Source organism: Salminus brasiliensis, chromosome 11 (genome assembly GCF_030463535.1).
Source record: "Salminus brasiliensis chromosome 11, fSalBra1.hap2, whole genome shotgun sequence".
Lineage (NCBI taxonomy): Eukaryota > Metazoa > Chordata > Actinopteri > Characiformes > Bryconidae > Salminus > Salminus brasiliensis.
Genome location: NC_132888.1, coordinates 10627933 through 10647065, shown reverse-complemented (window position 1 = coordinate 10647065; position 19133 = coordinate 10627933). Strand labels below are relative to the sequence as shown.

General features: G+C 38.6%; 2 protein-coding genes across 4 annotated transcripts; one reads left to right on the top strand and one right to left on the bottom strand.

The window, feature by feature from the left end:
• Positions 1 to 1579: 1579 nt before the first annotated feature.
• Positions 1580 to 8638, bottom strand: tspan13a (tetraspanin 13a). Its single transcript, XM_072691050.1, has 6 exons — positions 8451 to 8638; positions 5443 to 5610; positions 5220 to 5300; positions 3153 to 3266; positions 2709 to 2819; positions 1580 to 1952 (listed from the first exon to the last, which is right to left on the bottom strand). Exons 1-6 carry the CDS (start codon positions 8511 to 8513, stop codon positions 1878 to 1880), a joined length of 612 nt encoding a protein of 203 aa, XP_072547151.1. The 5' UTR covers positions 8514 to 8638; the 3' UTR covers positions 1580 to 1877.
• A 3579-nt stretch (positions 8639 to 12217) lies between these two features.
• Positions 12218 to 18959, top strand: ankmy2a (ankyrin repeat and MYND domain containing 2a). Of its 3 annotated transcripts, none has more exons than XM_072691002.1 (10): positions 12218 to 12395; positions 13589 to 13653; positions 14730 to 14868; positions 15020 to 15118; positions 15249 to 15409; positions 15626 to 15840; positions 16337 to 16472; positions 16673 to 16801; positions 18163 to 18292; positions 18396 to 18959. In XM_072691002.1, exons 1-10 carry the CDS (start codon positions 12329 to 12331, stop codon positions 18530 to 18532), a joined length of 1278 nt encoding a protein of 425 aa, XP_072547103.1. In that variant the 5' UTR covers positions 12218 to 12328; the 3' UTR covers positions 18533 to 18959. The 3 variants fall into 3 exon arrangements, 2 of the variants coding, with proteins under 2 accessions (XP_072547103.1, XP_072547102.1); XM_072691001.1 differs by having other exon boundaries at positions 18393 to 18959; XR_011980576.1 differs by lacking the exon at positions 18396 to 18959 and having other exon boundaries at positions 16673 to 17391; positions 17521 to 18256.
• Positions 18960 to 19133: the final 174 nt, after the last annotated feature.

Below are 19133 nucleotides of genomic sequence, written 5' to 3'. Positions count from 1 at the left end.
CTCTCAGATAAAATGGGAAGCATTTCTTGCACAAAGCATTTGCACTAATAACTTTATTACCTCACTGGACTCAATATTTATTACATACTGCATAATTTGCACACTACCACCAATTATTTATTATTCTCTGTCTGTATTGTGTTGTATGGTCTGTCCGCACTTGTTTGTGTTGCACTTGTGTTCTGTATGCACTGTGTCTATGTTGCACCATGGTCCTGGAGGAACGTTGTTTCGTTTCACTGTGTACTCTGTATGTAGCTGAAATGACAATAAAACCCACTTGACTTTACTATACCCTGCGCAAGGCACGTTGAGATGCTCATTGCTATCTTACACCCCGCCAACAGTCTATTTTCAGGCCTTCCACATGTGTCATTGTCTCGAAATGTGGTGTGTTCAAGGAAATTTTGGCTTATTGCTATTTTGGCAACGGAAAACGCCACTGACTAAAAACAACCAAGTCAGGCGTTTATTGCTATCTTGGCAGTTAATTGTCAACACAGGCGCGTGCAGCCCAACACAAGTGCACCCCCTCTCTTTGTGCCATTGAAATAGCAATCCGCCAAAGTCAGACCTGGCGCCTGGCTCCAAAAGGGAATGGCAAGTGACATGCTGATTGATTTACTGCACACAAAAAACATCCATGATAAATTAAGAGACTTAGTACATGCCTTTTACATGTTTCGAGCCGTGCAAGGCGCACTTTTCCTGCTGTTACGATAGCATAGACACGCGGACACTCCCTAAATCAACCTGTGTGGTGCACAGTTGACAGCTCGCCAAAAAGACACTAAAATAAGGCCCCTGAACTTAAATCCTCAATTAATGCCTTTTTAATGCCTTTAATGCACCTTCAGGCACACATACTACATGGGAACAGGCCATACCCGGTATGAGGATCTTTAGTTGTAGTACAGTGACCGCATTATAGCACAGTGACCGTATCTAAGGCTGGCTCTAAAGTGGTGCTACTGTATGTGCATCTCAGCTCACAGCGTATTAATTCTATGTATTATTAAAATGTGTTCAGTCATCATGCCTGTTTATCAGGTTGAGCCAGAAAGTAGGACTGTGGCTAAAACAGAATCCAAATAAATGATGTCACGGTTCCTGCTCACATCCTGTTCTGCAGAACAGTGTGACTGTGTGGCACTGGGCTGAGGTCACATGGCTCTCTGCTTTTGTGAACCAGTGAAGGCTGAGACTGAAATGAGCAGCTTCCACTTACGACCCTCTGAGAAGAAGTAAGAAAATACTCAATTTTACTGGAGCAGAGGAGGAGATATAGACCTCGGGTTCTCCTGTAAGACGTCTCGAGAAATGTACCAGGTCATTCCTGGTTTAACACGCCAGTGTTTCACCACCACGTGAATTGCTAATGACTGCCTCACTTTATACTGTACTTTGTACTTTATTGCTACCTGTTTGCAAAGGGTGTTATTTCTTGGTGATTGTAGCTTCCATGACCGCATTCACACATTTCAGAGGTAAACAACCATTCAGTGACCAGCTCTCAGAACTATCACACCACTCAAATAAAATCATATCTTTACATTTATTATTTGAGGATTATTGTCTAATGGTACACAGTCAGATGCATCCTGCATTTTGTCATATGTTGTGTCAAAATTTGATGAACCAATAGAAATGCTCCAAAATGACTTGGATTAAAATATTTTTACACTGACTTCCATTGAAAGTTAAGGAGGGTTTTTTTCTTTTAAATGTAAAGTTGCCGTTCTGGAGAGGACAGTGGCAATATGCAAAAAGCAACTACTAAAAATAATCAAACATTGAACTGCATATATTCCAATATGGCATTTTAAAAGCTGTACATTACAAGACTATGAGAAGTTCAGTGGAAAGGGTTCTTCTAACTAGTTGAATGGGCCGGGATTTAAACGAGGCTCCTTTAGATTCCTGTATCTGTACGTTAGCCATACACCCAGAATCTGAAACGACAAAAACAAATAGCTGATAATAATATTCATGTAAAATACTTAGAAGGAACTAGAGAATGCAATACACAGATCAGCCATAACATTAACACCACTGACTGTTGAAGTGACAAACACTGATTATCTTCATCTACAGTGGTTTCATCTGTCAAGGGGTGGACATATTAGGAAGCAAGTGAACAGTCAGTTCTTGGAGGTTGTGAAAAATGAGGAAAATGTGCAAGCATAAAAATCTGATCCACTTCAACAAGAACCAAATTATGATGTCTAGACAACTGGGCCAGAACATCTCCAAAACATCAGGTAGGTATTTTGGGGTTTCTGGTATGCAGTGGTCAGTATCTACCAGAACTGGTTTAAGAAAGGACAACCGGTAAGCCAGCAACAGGGTCATGGGCACCTAAGGCTCACTGATGTGATCCATTGAGGCCACACCTCACAACTTACAGGACTTAAAGGATCGACTGCTAAAGGATCGTCTTGGTGCCAGAAACCACAGGCCACCTCAGAAGTCTTGAGGAGTCCATGCCTCCTGTAGTTAAATCTGCTGTGGCAGATTAAGGGGAACCTACTCAAAATTAGGCAGGTAGTACTAATGTTATGGCTGACAAGTGTGGGTACACTTTTGCCAAATCACACTCTATTAAAAGAGAAGCAATGATCATGTTTGAGCAGTAATGACCATGTAAACCAAAACCCATTATTTAGAGAACTGTGCACACAGGTTAACCGAGAAATAGCCTCACCCACCTCAGTGAAACTGAAGAACAGGCTCATTCCTCCTACAAAGCGCAGTGCATCATCAGCATATGCCTGAATTGTGGCTGAACATGGCCCACACTGCTGGTTTTTGACACAGTCCTGTTGGTATACAAAAGACATTACTATGGTGAAACTAGAACAGAATGGAAAAATATGATTAACCATAGGCCACTACGTCAGGGCATTAATGGATTTATTATAGATTGTCCCACATCAGAAAAACAGTACTGACATTTTCTACCTATAAAAGACATGGGAGAGCCAAGGTAGAGGCAAGGCTCAAAGCTAACTCTTCAGCTTGCTTACAGCTTATTGCACTGAAGAAGCAACAACAGTGACACTATGCGCTGCATTTAGCTAGTTTATTTGATATCAAATAATGGTAGTGGCTTCTTCTGGCTGGACATATAAAAAATTCCAGGTAATACTTACAGCATCACATGTTCCATTGTAGTTGACTTTGTAGAAGTCACAGCAGTCCAGTGATCTTTCTATGTCCTTCCGCATGGCCTCAGACTTGTTCCATCCCATCTCAAGTAGCTGGTTCTGCAGCAGGAAAAGACCTCTTTAGGAGTTAGCTTTGTGGACAAATATTCAACTGCTGTGAGAAAAGATTCTGTTAATACCTTCCAATTCATATTAAAAGGTAAATACATTAGTAATGAGGAGTTTGACCACATGTTTACATTAGTAATGAGGAGTTTGACCACATGTAGCTACATGTGAAAGGTTTTTTTTGTAGATATGTATTCTGTGTGTGTTTTTTCCAAAAACATTAGATTAGTGAATAGATGAATAGATAAGTGCTTTACATTTCACTGATAATTCCTTTTATGGTAAGTCAGGACTGTATAGATGGTCCTTTCTACCCCTCTGCATCCCATGGCTCTATGGTATCCACTGAGGTATCACTCAAGTTTCTGGGCACCACCATATCCAGTTGGGCTGCACAATAGATTGTTACAGCATCATTATCGCCATGTGGGCATGAGCAATAGTCACATTGCAGAATCTGCAATCTTATGTAAGACTAATTATTTTTGACTGACACATTATTATACTCCAATCTTCGATACAGAGAGTTTATCATGCTATGTTAGATCACTGACTTCTGGAGAATCCCTGTATTATGTTTTTAATATCACCATACATAGCAGATCAACTAAATATGGTAATGCTGCAATGTCAATTCCCATGCAACGGTTAATGTCCACTATCATGAAGTCCTAATATCTAGGGACCTGAAGTGGGAGGAGACCCCGGTCTCAAAAGCAGCACTGGATGTTCCAAATCTGCCACAGGCCTTAAAGATCCAGTTCTACACAACAATTATCAAGTCCATCCCCACATCATCTATAACCACCTAGTTATAGCTTAAAGAACAATACCTGGTGTACTCTGCCAGTGCTTTAGGACATACACACAACAACAGGGTCATGACTTGCACTGGCAAACTTACCACATACCTGACTCCTCTCACCCTGGACAGCACCTCTGTCTCTACTCTACTGTCCAGGGAAGAAGACTTTCCACAGATTTTGGTGCATTGATGTGAGGATTAAATTGCATGTACGGATAAGAGTGTTAGTGAGGCCAGTGTTGGATGATCACCACCCCACCTCATCCCCAACTCATCCCAAAAGTTCTGGATGGAGCCCCATCCATCATTCCAGAGAACACAGTTCCACTGCTCCACAGCTCAATGTTGGGGGGCTTTTTATACCCCTCTAGCCCACACCTGGTATTAGACATGGTGCTAGTAGGTTCATGTTCATCTGCTCCAGAGAGTCCTATTCCATTGGCAGTACAGATGTGCATTTGCAACTTGCATTTGCATTTGAAGTAGCTAAATGCATTCAATAGAAGGAATGTCTACAAGCATTTGGACATACAGTGTATGACCAGAGACATGAAGAAAGTACAGGTAAAATGTAAATATTAATTTCAGGTTGTTTTTTAAAATGTAATTCTGTGTGGTTGCTTGACTACATGGACTACAGTCCACCACTTTTAGCTTTATCATTTTACAGACTAGGGTTTGATTCCCTGGCTGGGCAAGCCCACCACACTACATTTGCCGACCTTTGTAACATGATTCACACGCAAGATGATTCACTCTGGATAAGAGCATCAGCCAAATACCATAAATGTAAGTTATGGCCCCAATTTCTGTGTAAAAGATGCTGGAGATTTCTCTTAAGGGACCACTTGCACTAGCTGTGATTAATATTAATAGTAAGCTTATATAGAATATACATGTTGAACTGAGTTCAGGTTTGCCTAGTACTGAAATTACAGTGTTAACAAAAGACATGCAATTAATCCCAAACTCTATACAAAACTCCTACAGAAGTCCTTTTGGACCTGATTTTCAACTGGTTTTGCTACCCATACCTCTGTTTGTATGCAGGTCATTATTTCACTGAAGCCATTAAAACCTCAATTAAGGCCCACAACCGCTCTCCCCTCCATGGTAAGCGCTGTGCTCATTTGTCTTACCTGCTGCTCCTTACTGATGGCCAGACATGCACAGGACACCGAGAACTGCACAATGAAAACCATGAATAGGATGACCATGTACTGACGGCAGCACAGTTAAGGTTTTTACTCCACACAAACATGAACTAGACAATATTTGGTTAACAAGGCGTCAATACCAGTCACATGTGCTCTGATATGAAGATTGTATCAGTACGTAGAAACAGATCATTGTGAAGGATACAAAAAACAAGAGGACTTGATGATGCTTCAGAGCTCCACACAGACCCACAACTGCCACAATGAAGAGAAAGAAGCCCACTCCAATGACGGCCGCTAACACTTGGAAACTGGAGACCAATCCAAACCACTTACCCCAGGCTGCCACAGCAATCATGAGCAGACTCACCAGCTGGCAGAGACAGGTAAATGTATTAGGACACAGCTTTAACCTGAGGAGGTGTTGGTTTAATTATATCATTGATATAATTAATGAAACCATTATATTATTATTATAGTACTATACGATTAGTAAGGTTGTGATGATTTCAATAATGTTTCAATAAATAAATGTTTGATTAAAACTGCATGGCTGATATGGCCCTATGCCTGAAACCACTGTCAGTAATAAGAGATACATATCTGGGTGCATCCTATCTATGATTGAGTTGTTTAGTGGCTAATTCTAATAATAATAATAATAATAATAATAATAATAAATCATCTGATATTAGAATCTAAGTAGCATATAAATAAAACTAGATTCAATGCTATTTACTATATAAAAAGAGAAATGTAATAATACCTTGACAACAGAACTGGATATTGTATTGATGGTTATATCCATTATTATTATTATTATTATTATTATTATTATTATTATTATTATCTTCAGTGGCCATGAATGAGTAGACTAGACACATTACAAAAAAGCACTCAAGAATATCTACAAAACAACCCAACTATAGTCCAATAAGTAGACTAGATATGTTACAAAACTAGATACATTACTAAAGGAACCCTTAAAATATCTAGAACACCAGTCTAACTATAGGCCCATAAGTAGACTATATACATTACTAAAGGAACCCTTAAAATATCTAGAACACCAGTCCACCTACAGGCCCATAAGTAGACTAGATACATTACTAAAGGAACCCTTAGAATATCTAGAACACCAGTCCAACTATAGGCCCATAAGTAGACTAGATACATTACTAAAGGAACCCTTAAAATATCTAGAACACCAGTCCACCTACAGGCCCATACATAGACTATATACATTACTAAAGGAACCCTTAAAATATCTAGAACACCAGTCCAACTACAGGCCCATAAGTAGACTAGATACATTACTAAAGGAACCCTTAAAATATCTAGAACACCAGTCCACCTACAGGCCCATAAATAAACTAGATACATTACTAAAGGAACCCTTAAAATATCTAGAACATCAGTCCACCTATAGGCCCATAAATAAACTAGATACATTACTAAAGGAACCCTTAGAATATCTAGAACACCAGTCCACCTACAGGCCCATAAGTAGACTAGATACATTACTAAAGGAACCCTTAAAATATCTAGAACACCAGTCCACCTACAGGCCCATAAGTAGACTATATACATTACTAAAGGAACCCTTAAAATATCTAGAACATCAGTCCACCTATAGGCCCATAAATAAACTAGATACATTACTAAAGGAACCCTTAGAATATCTAGAACACCAGTCCACCTACAGGCCCATAAGTAGACTAGATACATTACTAAAGGAACCCTTAAAATATCTAGAACACCAGTCCACCTACAGGCCCATAAGTAGACTATATACATTACTAAAGGAACCCTTAAAATATCTAGAACACCAGTCCACCTACAGGCCCATAAGTAGACTAGATACATTACTAAAGGAACCCTTAGAATATCTAGAACACCAGTCCACCTACAGGCCCATAAGTAGACTATATACATTACTAAAGGAACCCTTAAAATATCTAGAACACCAGTCCAACTACAGGCCCATAAGTAGACTATATACATTACTAAAGGAACCCTTAAAATATCTAGAACACCAGTCCACCTACAGGCCCATAAGTAGACTAGATACATTACTAAAGGAACCCTTACAATATCTAGAACACCAGTCCAACTACAGGCCCATAAGTAGACTATATACATTACTAAAGGAACCCTTAAAATATCTAGAACACCAGTCCAACTACAGGCCCATAAGTAGACTATATACATTACTAAAGGAACCCTTAAAATATTTAGAACACCAGTCCACCTATAGGCCCATAAGTAGACTATATACACATTACTAAAGGAACCCTTAAAATATTTAGAACACCAGTCCACCTATAGGCCCATAAGTAGACTAGATACACATTACTAAAGGAACCCTTAAAATATTTAGAACACCAGTCCACCTATAGGCCCATAAGTAGACTAGATACACATTACTAAAGGAACCCTTAAAATATTTAGAACACCAGTCCACCTACAGGCCCATAAGTAGACTAGATACACATTACTAAAGGAACCCTTAAAATACTTAGAACACCAGTCCACCTATAGGCCCATAAGTAGACTAGATACATTATTAAAGGAACCCTTAAAATATTTAGAACATCAGTCCACCTATAGGCCCATAAATAAACTAGATACATTACTAAAGGAACCCTTAGAATATCTAGAACACCAGTCCACCTACAGGCCCATAAGTAGACTAGATACATTACTAAAGGAACCCTTAAAATATCTAGAACACCAGTCCACCTACAGGCCCATAAGTAGACTAGATACATTACTAAAGGAACCCTTAAAATATCTAGAACATCAGTCCACTTATAGGCCCATAAGTAGACTATATACACATTACTAAAGGAACCCTTAAAATATCTAGAACACCAGTCCACCTACAGGCCCATAAGTAGACTATATACACATTACTAAAGGAACCCTTAAAATATCTAGAACACCAGTCCACCTACAGGCCCATAAGTAGACTAGATACATTACTAAAGAAACCCTTAAAATATCTAGAACACCAGTCCACCTATAGGCCCATAAGTAGACTAGATACATTACTAAAGAAACCCTTAAAATATCTAGAACACCAGTCCACCTACAGGCCCATAAGTAGACTAGATACATTACTAAAGGAACCCTTAGAATATCTAGAACACCATCACAGAGAGCAGACAGGTTCAGACAGAGGAGGAAGAGGGTCTGTGTTCAGAAACTCACCACATAGAGGATATTCAGCGCACAGAGGGCGTTTTTCGAACAGAAAAATCCACCACAAGTCATTCTGGCCGCTTCCCTGGATCACACGCAGCTCCTCTCGCAGACTCCTGCGGGTTAATGAAGAGTAAACACAGCTAAGGCTGCCAGTCTTCCTCTCAGGATCCTGCTCAGCCGACAGGTGTCGATTGGTCGCTGTGTTTCCTTCAAACTCATGGAAATCAGGAGCACAGCAGGAGCACGTCGCAGGGGGCTGAACAGACCTGTAGTTAATGAAGGTGGATCAGCAGGGTTTATCAGAGCGGCCAGAGTTCAGCGCTTTATCTGAACGTTGCAAACCATAAAATCTTAGTAACCCGAGCTCAGCTCAGCACAGCACACATCAACATGACCATCTTTAGATATACCTTTACCATTTTCACAATTACCTTTCTTTAAAAAAAACGATTATTATTATTATTATTATTATTATTATTATTATTATTAGCAACATAGTTACTAATTCAAAACCTGCATTTTCCAGAAACAAGCAAAAAGAACAAATTATATCAACAGAAAAATATTTTACAAATAAGTTAGGGAAGTAGGGAAATTAAAAAATACCAGCATCTATTTTTTTATTTGAAAGTTGTTATTTTTAGATACTTAGTCATTAAATAACAATAATAATAATAATAATAATAATAATAATAATAATAATAATAATGTCCTCCACATTTAACCCATCTGTGGTAGTGAACACACACGCACTAGTGAACTAGGGGCAGTAAGTATACACACACCCAGAGCAGTGGGCAGCCAACTCCAGCGTCAAGGGCCTAACAGTGGCAGCTTGCCAAGCCTGGGAATCAAACCCACAACCAGCGCTCTAACCACTGAGCCAGCACTGCTGTGAGCTTCCATAACATAAACAAACATGAATTAATTCAGTTTGTGCTGTTTGTTTGAAGTGATGGGTCAGTTATGTGCTGACTGTGTATAGCCTATGGTGGACGAATAGCAAACAAGGTACAATGCACTAACATGCTGAAATGATCATGCTGTAATATTGATCTGTCTTGGGGGAATGTTTCATATTCTTAAAGCCAGAGCTCTGAAACCTGACGTCTGATTTTTCTGTTTTTATATTCTTTAGAGAACCAAATCAAATCAAATTAAAATGTATTTGTCACCGTACAACTAGCAGTGACGCGTTTAGGGAACATTTAGGGAACAGTTTATTGAATTGAGAGAATGATTTAGTACATTTAGAGAACAGTTTATTGAACTGAGGGAACAGTTTGTTGAACTGAGAGAATGATTTAGTACATTTAGGGAACAGTTTATTGAACTGAGGGAACAGTTTGTTGAACTGAGAGAATGATTTAGTACATTTAGGGAACAGTTTATTGAACTGAGGGAACAGTTTGTTGAACTGAGAGAATGATTTAGTACATTTAGGGAACAGTTTATTGAACTGAGGGAACAGTTTGTTGAACTGAGAGAATGATTTAGTACATTTAGGGAACAGTTTATTGAACTGAGGGAACAGTTTGTTGAACTGAGAGAATGATTTAGTACATTTAGGGAACAGTTTATTGAACTGAGGGAACAGTTTGTTGAACTGAGAGAATGATTTAGTACATTTAGGGAACAGTTTATTGAACTGAGGGAACAGTTTGTTGAATTGAGAGAATGATTTAGTACATTTAGGGAACAGTTTATTGAACTGAGGGAACAGTTTGTTGAACTGAGAGAATGATTTAGTACATTTAGGGAACAGTTTATTGAACTGAGGGAACAGTTTGTTGAACTGAGAGAATGATTTAGTACATTTAGGGAACAGTTTATTGAACTGAGGGAACAGTTTGTTGAACTGAGAGAATGATTTAGTACATTTAGGGAACAGTTTATTGAACTGAGGGAACAGTTTGTTGAACTGAGAGAATGATTTAGTACATTTAGAGAACAGTTTATTGAACTGAGGGAACAGTTTGTTGAACTGAGAGAATGATTTAGTACATTTAGGGAACAGTTTATTGAACTGAGGGAACAGTTTGTTGAACTGAAAGAATGATTTAGTACATTTAGAGAACAGTTTATTGAACTGAGGGAACAGTTTGTTGAACTGAGAGAATGATTTAGTACATTTAGGGAACAGTTTATTGAACTGAGGGAACAGTTTGTTGAACCGAGAGAATGATTTAGTACATTTAGAGAACAGTTTATTGAACTGAGGGAACAGTTTGTTGAACTGAGAGAATGATTTAGTACATTTAGGGAACAGTTTATTGAACTGAGGGAACAGTTTGTTGAACTGAGAGAATGATTTAGTACATTTAGGGAACAGTTTATTGAACTGAGGGAACAGTTTGTTGAACTGAGAGAATGATTTAGTACATTTAGGGAACAGTTTATTGAACTGAGGGAACAGTTTGTTGAACTGAGAGAATGATTTAGTACATTTAGGGAACAGTTTATTGAACTGAGGGAACAGTTTGTTGAACTGAGAGAATGATTTAGTACATTTAGGGAACAGTTTATTGAACTGAGGGAACAGTTTGTTGAACTGAGAGAATGATTTAGTACATTTAGGGAACAGTTTATTGAACTGAGGGAACAGTTTGTTGAACTGAGAGAATGATTTAGTACATTTAGAGAACAGTTTATTGAACTGAGGGAACAGTTTGTTGAACTGAGAGAATGATTTAGTACATTTAGGGAACAGTTTATTGAACTGAGGGAACAGTTTGTTGAACTGAGAGAATGATTTAGTACATTTAGGGAACAGTTTATTGAACTGAGGGAACAGTTTGTTGAACTAAGAGAATGATTTAGTACATTTAGGGAACAGTTTATTGAACCGAGGGAACAGTTTGTTGAACTGAGAGAATGATTTAGTACATTTAGGGAACAGTTTATTGAACCGAGGGAGCAGTTTGTTGAACTGAGAGAGTGATTTAGTACATTTAGGGAACAGTTTATTGAACCGAGGGAACAGTTTGTTGAACTGAGAGAGTGATTTAGTACATTTAGGGAACAGTTTATTGAACCGAGGGAACAGTTTGTTGAACTGAGAGAGTGATTTAGTACATTTAGGGAACAGTTTATTGAACTGAGAGAATGATTTAGTACATTTAGAGAACAGTTTATTGAACCGAGGGAACAGTTTGTTGAACTGAGAGAATGATTTAGTACATTTAGGGAACAGTTTGTTGAACTGAGGGAACAGTTTGTTGAACTGAGAGAGTGATTTAGTACATTTAGGGAACAGTTTGTTGAATTGAGAGAATGATTTAGTACATTTAGGGAACAGTTTATTGAATTGAGAGAATGATTTAGTACATTTAGGGAACAGTTTATTGAATTGAGAGAATGATTTAGTACATTTAGGGAACAGTTTATTGAATTGAGAGAATGATTTAGTACATTTAGGGAACAGTTTATTATTATTATATATATATATATATATATATCTACAACCTGAAGAAATAGGAAAGTGGTGAAGTGGCGGAGAAATACAGGCATCAGATGAAGTTTCTAGACTGTGGTGGCCTGTACCACTCCAACATCCAGACCTGAATTTTGGAAATATCGTAAAATAGACGTATAGTATAGAAATATAGACGTACCTACCACATGCATATTAAGCAGCACATATATACACATCATTATCACTGGGGTTGATCAAATTTACTGTACACAGACAAACAAGAGCTGGAATGGATAACTTAGTGGGAGATCCTCAAACAACCCCCCCCTGTCCAGTGCTGATGGTACAGTCCTGTGTAACCATCCCATGCTGCGCCTCGGCTCCGCTGCTCTCTGTGACAGTCTGGTACTTTAGCTGTCGGGGTTTCAGGTCTTCTGAGTCGTCTTTAGATAAACAGCTGTGACTGATAATGTCTGCCCCGAAGAAAGGAGATCTGTCCGACACTGAGAGGGAGTTATTCGTGGTTATTGCTGCAGGTAAACGTCAGCGTTAGCAGCTAGCTAGCTAACTGTTGGAGAAGTAGGCTAGCTGGCTACTGCACTGATTTAACGATAATGGCAGCGCCAGAATCGTGGACATGCTGGGTTTGGGTCGTACTTTACTTGCCAGTAATATGTGCGATAGTTGGCTCAGTAGTGAGGCGTTAAACTGTACTATTGCTACTGTAAAATCATCTGATCAGCTGTGAGATTGAGAGTTAGCTAGCTGTTAGCTAGCCTGCTGGCTAGCAGCCTGTCAGTGACAGGCACTTTACTAAGCCAGGGTGGTGCTAGCTAGCCTGTACATAGCTGTAACGTTACAGCTGACATTATATATATATATATAAAGACAGGAGACGAATAAAACATGGGTGCTTGTATTGAGCTTGGCCAGGCATCCTTATTATTGAATGTGTTCAGCTATAGCCCTGTTACACCTGTTTCTCAGGGAGCTGGCTAATGTTAGGCTCATGTTGAGTGTGTTTAATGTTGAGTCTTTAATGTTGAGTCTTTAATGTTGAGTGTCTAATGTTGAGTGTCTAATGTTGAGTGTCTAATGTTGAGTGTCTAATGTTGAGTCTTTAATGTTGAGTCTTTAATGTTGAGTCTTTAATGTTGAGTCTTTAATGTTGAGTCTTTAATGTTGAGTGTTTAATGTTGAGTGTGTTTCTGTTGAGTCTTTAATGTTGAGTCTTTAATGTTGAGTCTTTAATGTTGAGTGTGTTTCTGTTGAGTCTTTAATGTTGAGTCTTTAATGTTGAGTCTTTAATGTTGAGTCTTTAATGTTGAGTGTGTTTCTGTTGAGTCTTTAATGTTGTGTGTGTTTCTGTTGTGATTGTTTAATGTTGTGAGTGTGTAATGTTGTGTGTGTAATGTTGTGTGTGTTTCTGTTGTGTGTGTTTCTGTTGTGTGTGTTTCTGTTGTGTGTGTTTAATGTTGTGTGTGTTTCTGTTGTGTGTGTTTAATGTTGAGTGTTTCTGTTGTGTGTGTTTAATGTTGTGTGTGTTTAATGTTGAGTGTTTCTGTTGTGAGTGTTTCTGTTGTGAGTGTTTCTGTTGTGAGTGTTTCTGTTGTGAGTGTTTCTGTTGTGAGTGTTTCTGTTGTGAGTGTTTCTGTTGTGAGTGTTTCTGTTGTGAGTGTTTAATGTTGTGTGTGTTTAATGTTGAGTGTTTCTGTTGTGTGTTTTGTAGGTAATGTGCAAGAAGCCTCAAGACTGCTCGGCTCCAAAGATGTCAGGGTTAACTGCTTGGACGAGGTAATGTTTAGCAAGACAGGTTTTGTGTAGAGATCAGACACATTTCACACATCTGCTGTTTCCATTTGTATGACAGGAAGAAAAAAAACTGCTGAAGTTAATCAGGTGATTCATACAGAGCCCCTGAAGTATCAAGGTGGAAAATTCATATTAAGAGACATATACCGTTCCCTCAATTTAATCCCTAAATTTAATAAAATTGCTCTGTTGATTTATTAAATTGTTCCTTTAGTTTAATAAACCGTTCCTTCAGTTTGGATGAGACACTTTAGTTAAATTATTGGTTAAATATTAAGGAACATATATTTAAATTAATGGAACAGTTTATTAAAATGAGAGAATGATTTAGTAAATTTAGGAAACCGTGTATTAAAATTACAGAATGATTTATTGAATAGAGGGGACAGTCTGTTGAATTGAGAAAATGGTTTAGTAAATTGAGGGAACAGTATTACATTGAGGGGTCAGTTTATTAACATAAGGGAATCATTTAGTAATTTAAGGGAATTGATTTAGTACATTGAGGGAACAGTTTATTTAATTATAGGAACAATTAATTAAATTGAAGGAACAGTTTATTAAATTAAGGGGAATGATTTAGTAAATTGAGGGAATGATTTAATAAATTGAGGAAATTGATTGTCGAATCTTTAAATTTAGAGAATGATTTATTAACTTGAGCGAACACATTTTTTTAAATTGAGGGAATGTTTCAGGTATCTTGATGCTTTAGGGACTGCAGTAAATTAAACCTTCATTCATTTGCTGGCGGGGGAGAGAAGATGATTGCATCCACGACTAGAGACCTGCCAAGATCAGGTGTCAAGGGCACTTTGCTTCCAAAGCAGCTGTAGTCCTAATTGGCGTTGACTGTTCAGTGTCTGTCTTTGTCAGTTACTCAGGCTGCTTGTGTTAGCCAAATAAGTAGTTAATGTTTTAGTGCTTTGTGCTCCTGGCCTGTTTGTTTGCCAAAACACCATCACTTTAAGTCTTGAAATGTATTTTGTGATTGATTGATTGATTAATTGACCGATTGACAGTTCTTCCCTGACATTCTTTATGTTCCTGTACCACAGTATGGAATGACTCCCCTCATGCATGCTGCCTATAAGGGCAAAGCAGACATGTGTAAGCTGCTATTGCAGCATGGAGCAGATGTCAACTGTAATGAGCATGAACATGGCTACACAGCTCTCATGTTTGCCGGCCTCTCAGGTTTGTCTTACCATCACTGTGTGGAAATGTACAGATTTTAATTCTTAAACTGTTCTCCCACAGAATAATACTCTTAATCCTGAGTGTATGGGCACTTGCCATTTGGAAGCAGCACTAAATAAAGCACTGCTTCATTTTGTTTGTGTTGAAGGAAAGACGGATATCACCTGGATGATGTTGGACGCTGGAGCAGAGACAGATGTGGTGAACTCAGTTGGCAGAACAGCAGCACAAATGGCTGCTTTTGTAGGTAGGGTGACATTGACACAAATACTGCGAAGATCTCAGCCTAAGACATATCTAGCACTTTACAAGCCTGTTTGAAGTGCTTATTATATTGTAAAGGATACTTCCCTTCCTTTTTTCATCTCTGTCTCTAGGGCAACATGACTGTGTGACCGTTATTAATAATTTTTTCTCCCGGAAGAGGCTTGACTATTATACAAAAGCCCAGGGCTTAGAAACGGACCCAAAACTACCTCCTAAACTGGCTGGACCGTTGCATAAAATCATCATGAGCACAAACCTCAACCCTGTCAAGGTAGCAGCAAATGAAATGCACTGTTAATTGGTTTGTTTGTTACGTCTCCACTCTTCATTTCTTCTAATTAAATTAAGTTTGAACCATTTTTTAATGTTTTTTTATTATTAGTTCTTTTTATTAGTAATATTTATTGCGTTACCTCATTAATTTGTGGGTTTGTCTCAAAATCAGATCTTCTTACAAGTTCTCCTCACATTTGATGCCCTCCTGCAGATGGTGATGCTGGTGAAGGAGAACCCTCTGCTTGTGGATGCAGAGGCTCTGGAGAAGTGCCGTAAGGTGATGGAGCTGATCTGTGAGAAGTGTGTGAAGCAGCAAGACATGAATGAGGTGCTAGCCATGAAGATGCACTACATCAGCTGTGTGCTGCAGAAGTGTAGCTCCTTCATCAAAGACCGTGAGGATAAACTGGATGGCCTCATCAAGAGGTACTGAGACATTTGTGGTGGTAACTGAATTTAGGGTAAGATGAGGCTAATATAAACACCAATGACCATGAGCCATTCAAAATATGAAAGCAACACTTATTCAAGATACAAGTGAAAAAAGTACAGTACATACAGTAAGGCTTAATTATAGGTGTTAATTTAGTACCTGGAATAAATGATGTGTAGAGTTCCACAATCTCTGGTCAAGGCCTATATTGACTAGAAATGGAAGGATCGATCGACTGTGTATCAGCCGATTTTTATTTTTTATTTTTATGTGATTTGTGATTGGACAATAATTTAGCCCATCTGCACAAGATGTGGTCAGATTATATGATGTGCAAGGTTACAAAACACTGCAGTTCCTTGTTCTACCGCTAGATGGCACTTGCATCGGCAGAATCACATTAAAGCCAGATTCCATGTGATCTGACCTCATTAAGGTTTGCGAAAGGTTTCATAACAATGAATGTGTATTATTGTTTATCTTCCCTAGTTTACTGAAGGGTAGAGACAGTGATGGCTTCCCAGTGTTCCAGGAAAAATTTATTCGGGAATGCATCCGGAAATTTCCTTACTGCGATGCTACGTTGCTTCAGCAGCTTGTCAGAAGTATAGCTCCAGTGGAAATAGTGAGTAATCCTCAATTTATCTTATTTTGCTCAAGAAGAGTAAGTTTACCATATCAGAACTTAAACTGTAACTTATACTGGAGCTTGTACTGGTCTTTAAAGCATCTATATTGGCCCAGTAATATGTAGATTATAGTCATAAGCATTATGATGATTGAAATTTATTGACAAAGTATTAACAATGCGTTTGTTTCTCTTAGGGTAATGACCCCACAGCTTTATCAGTGCTTACCCAGGCCATCACAGGGCAGGTGGGCTTTATGGATGCAGAATTCTGCACTACGTGTGGGGAGAAGGGGGCAGAGAAGAGGTGCTCCATTTGTAAAATGGTAACGCTGTTTTTGTTTTGATTTTCTTGCTCTGTGCTCTTTCTCTATCTCTCTCACTCTTTCTGATTAGTTAGAGTGGGCAATAAGTCAATGATATTGTTATTAATATGGAATATGGAATATGTAATATGTAGTACATAGTGTAGATCATTATAGCACAGTAGCACGTTTTTCTTTTCTGATATTGTTGTTATTGCATGAGGATCAGCTAATACATATTTAATATTTTAAGAATTACATTCAAAACTAAAGTGAGCTACATTAAATAGACAAAAGTATTGGGACGCCTGCTCATTCCTTGTTCTTCTGTAATCAAGGGTATTTGAAAAAAAGAGTTCATCCTGCTTTTGTTGGAGTAACTGTTTCTAGTGTCCAGGAAAGACTTTCTTCTAGATTTTGGAGCATTGCTGTGAGGATTTGCTTCCATTCAAATCCTCGCTAAGAGCGTTAGTGAGGTCAGGGTGTTTGATGATCGCCACCCAACTTATCACAAACTCTACAACTCATCACAAAAGTACTTCTTCAGAGAGATAAGCAATACGTCTCTACAGGGACTTTGTTTGTGTTGGCACATCTGGCTGCTTTTGTAGGTAGGGTGACATTGACACAAATACTGCGAACATCTCAGCCTAAGACATATCTAGCACTTTACAAGCCTGTTTGAAGTGCTTATTATATTGTAAAGGATATTTCCCTTCCTTTTTCATCTCTGTCTCTAGGGCAACATGTGCATTAGTGAGCATTAGTGAGGTCAGGGTGTTTGATGATCGCCACCCAACTTATCACAAACTCTACAACTCATCACAAAAGTACTTCTTCAGAGAGATAAGCAATACATCTCTACAGGGACTTTGTTTGTGTTGGCACATCTGGGTCAGCTATGGGGGCAATAGAAGGAGCTGAATGCATGTATTATAAGGGGTATCCACAAACATTTAGACATATAGTGTCATTGTAACTAAAGCTTAAGCTTTACTTGAGATAAGTTTCTAAAAGGAAACTACCAAACTATTTAACACTGTACCTCCAAATATACACAGCTAAGGGATTTGATTGGATCCATAGGTTTTCCCCCTTTATCAGATCCAGCATTTTTGACATCTGGACTGATTTTGGACCGATAACTGGTATCAGATCAGTGCCATCTCTATAAGACTTCTGTTGTAACCACATAAACTGCACAGTATTAAGTAGCTATTTCAGTGTAAGCCCATTATGCCTGTTTTTTACTGTGGCATGTTTAAATACTGACATACACATCCTGTATTGCAAAAAGTAAAAGCTACTTCTGCATCATCACCCACCCTTATTCTGTAGGTAGATGTAGGTTGTCATTAACAGGCGCCATTTTATGTTCTCAGGTGATTTACTGCAACCAAGATTGTCAGAAGCTTCACTGGTTCACCCATAAGAAGATCTGCAAGATGCTCCAAGAGCAGAGGCAGAAGCATGAGGCTGAGTCAGCCAAGCGACTAGAAAAACAGGCCAAAGGTATCCTCAGCCTGTTCTATCTCCTGCCTGACAAAAACATGACTTCAGTATTGTTGCGAGTCATCCAAATGTCTTCATTTCTGTTTTTTTTCCTCCCCAGAAGCTGAGGAGCATAAAGCACTTGAAGAGACGACCAACACCATGGAAAGTCTCTCCGTTGAGAAGAGCGAAGTTGCAAGCACATCAGACATCCAAATAGAAACGGGTAGCTCGGAGCCCATTTCAATAAATGCAGAATGATCATTCCGAGACGAGGCGTTATCCCAGCTTGTCTCCCGTCATCATCATTCCCTCTTTATCAAAAACCAGCCTCAGCTAGAACATTCTGATCTCGTCATCGTCCAGCATCTGAGGTGGCCTTCAGAATGTTTCTGAGAGAGAAGGGCTTCATGGAGTTTGAGATCATGTGGAAAAAGCAACAAAGCTTTTGACAGCTGCACACTACGAAGGGTTTCCGTCCACATATAACACTTCGTACTGCGTGTTTTTTAAGTTAACATAATGTGTGTGACAATGTATAGAGAAACAGATAGATTTATTTATGATAGTTGGTTTACTTTGAGTTGGTTTTTGTAATAAATTGCATAAGGACACTGACGCCTATGCCTTAAAACATGCTGTCAAGTCCATACATGTGGCAGGAGATTAAAAAATATATATATCTATACTCTGACTTGCCTTCTCAATAGAATTCTCCAGTCGGTGTCTCTGTTCTACAACTATGATTTCAAGTAAAGTGAGTAGAACACCAAGAAAATCACAGCAGTGGACATTAAATTTAAATAAGTTAAACAAGACTATGTCCTCTTTTAGCAGTGAAACGTGAATTTAGTGAATGTTG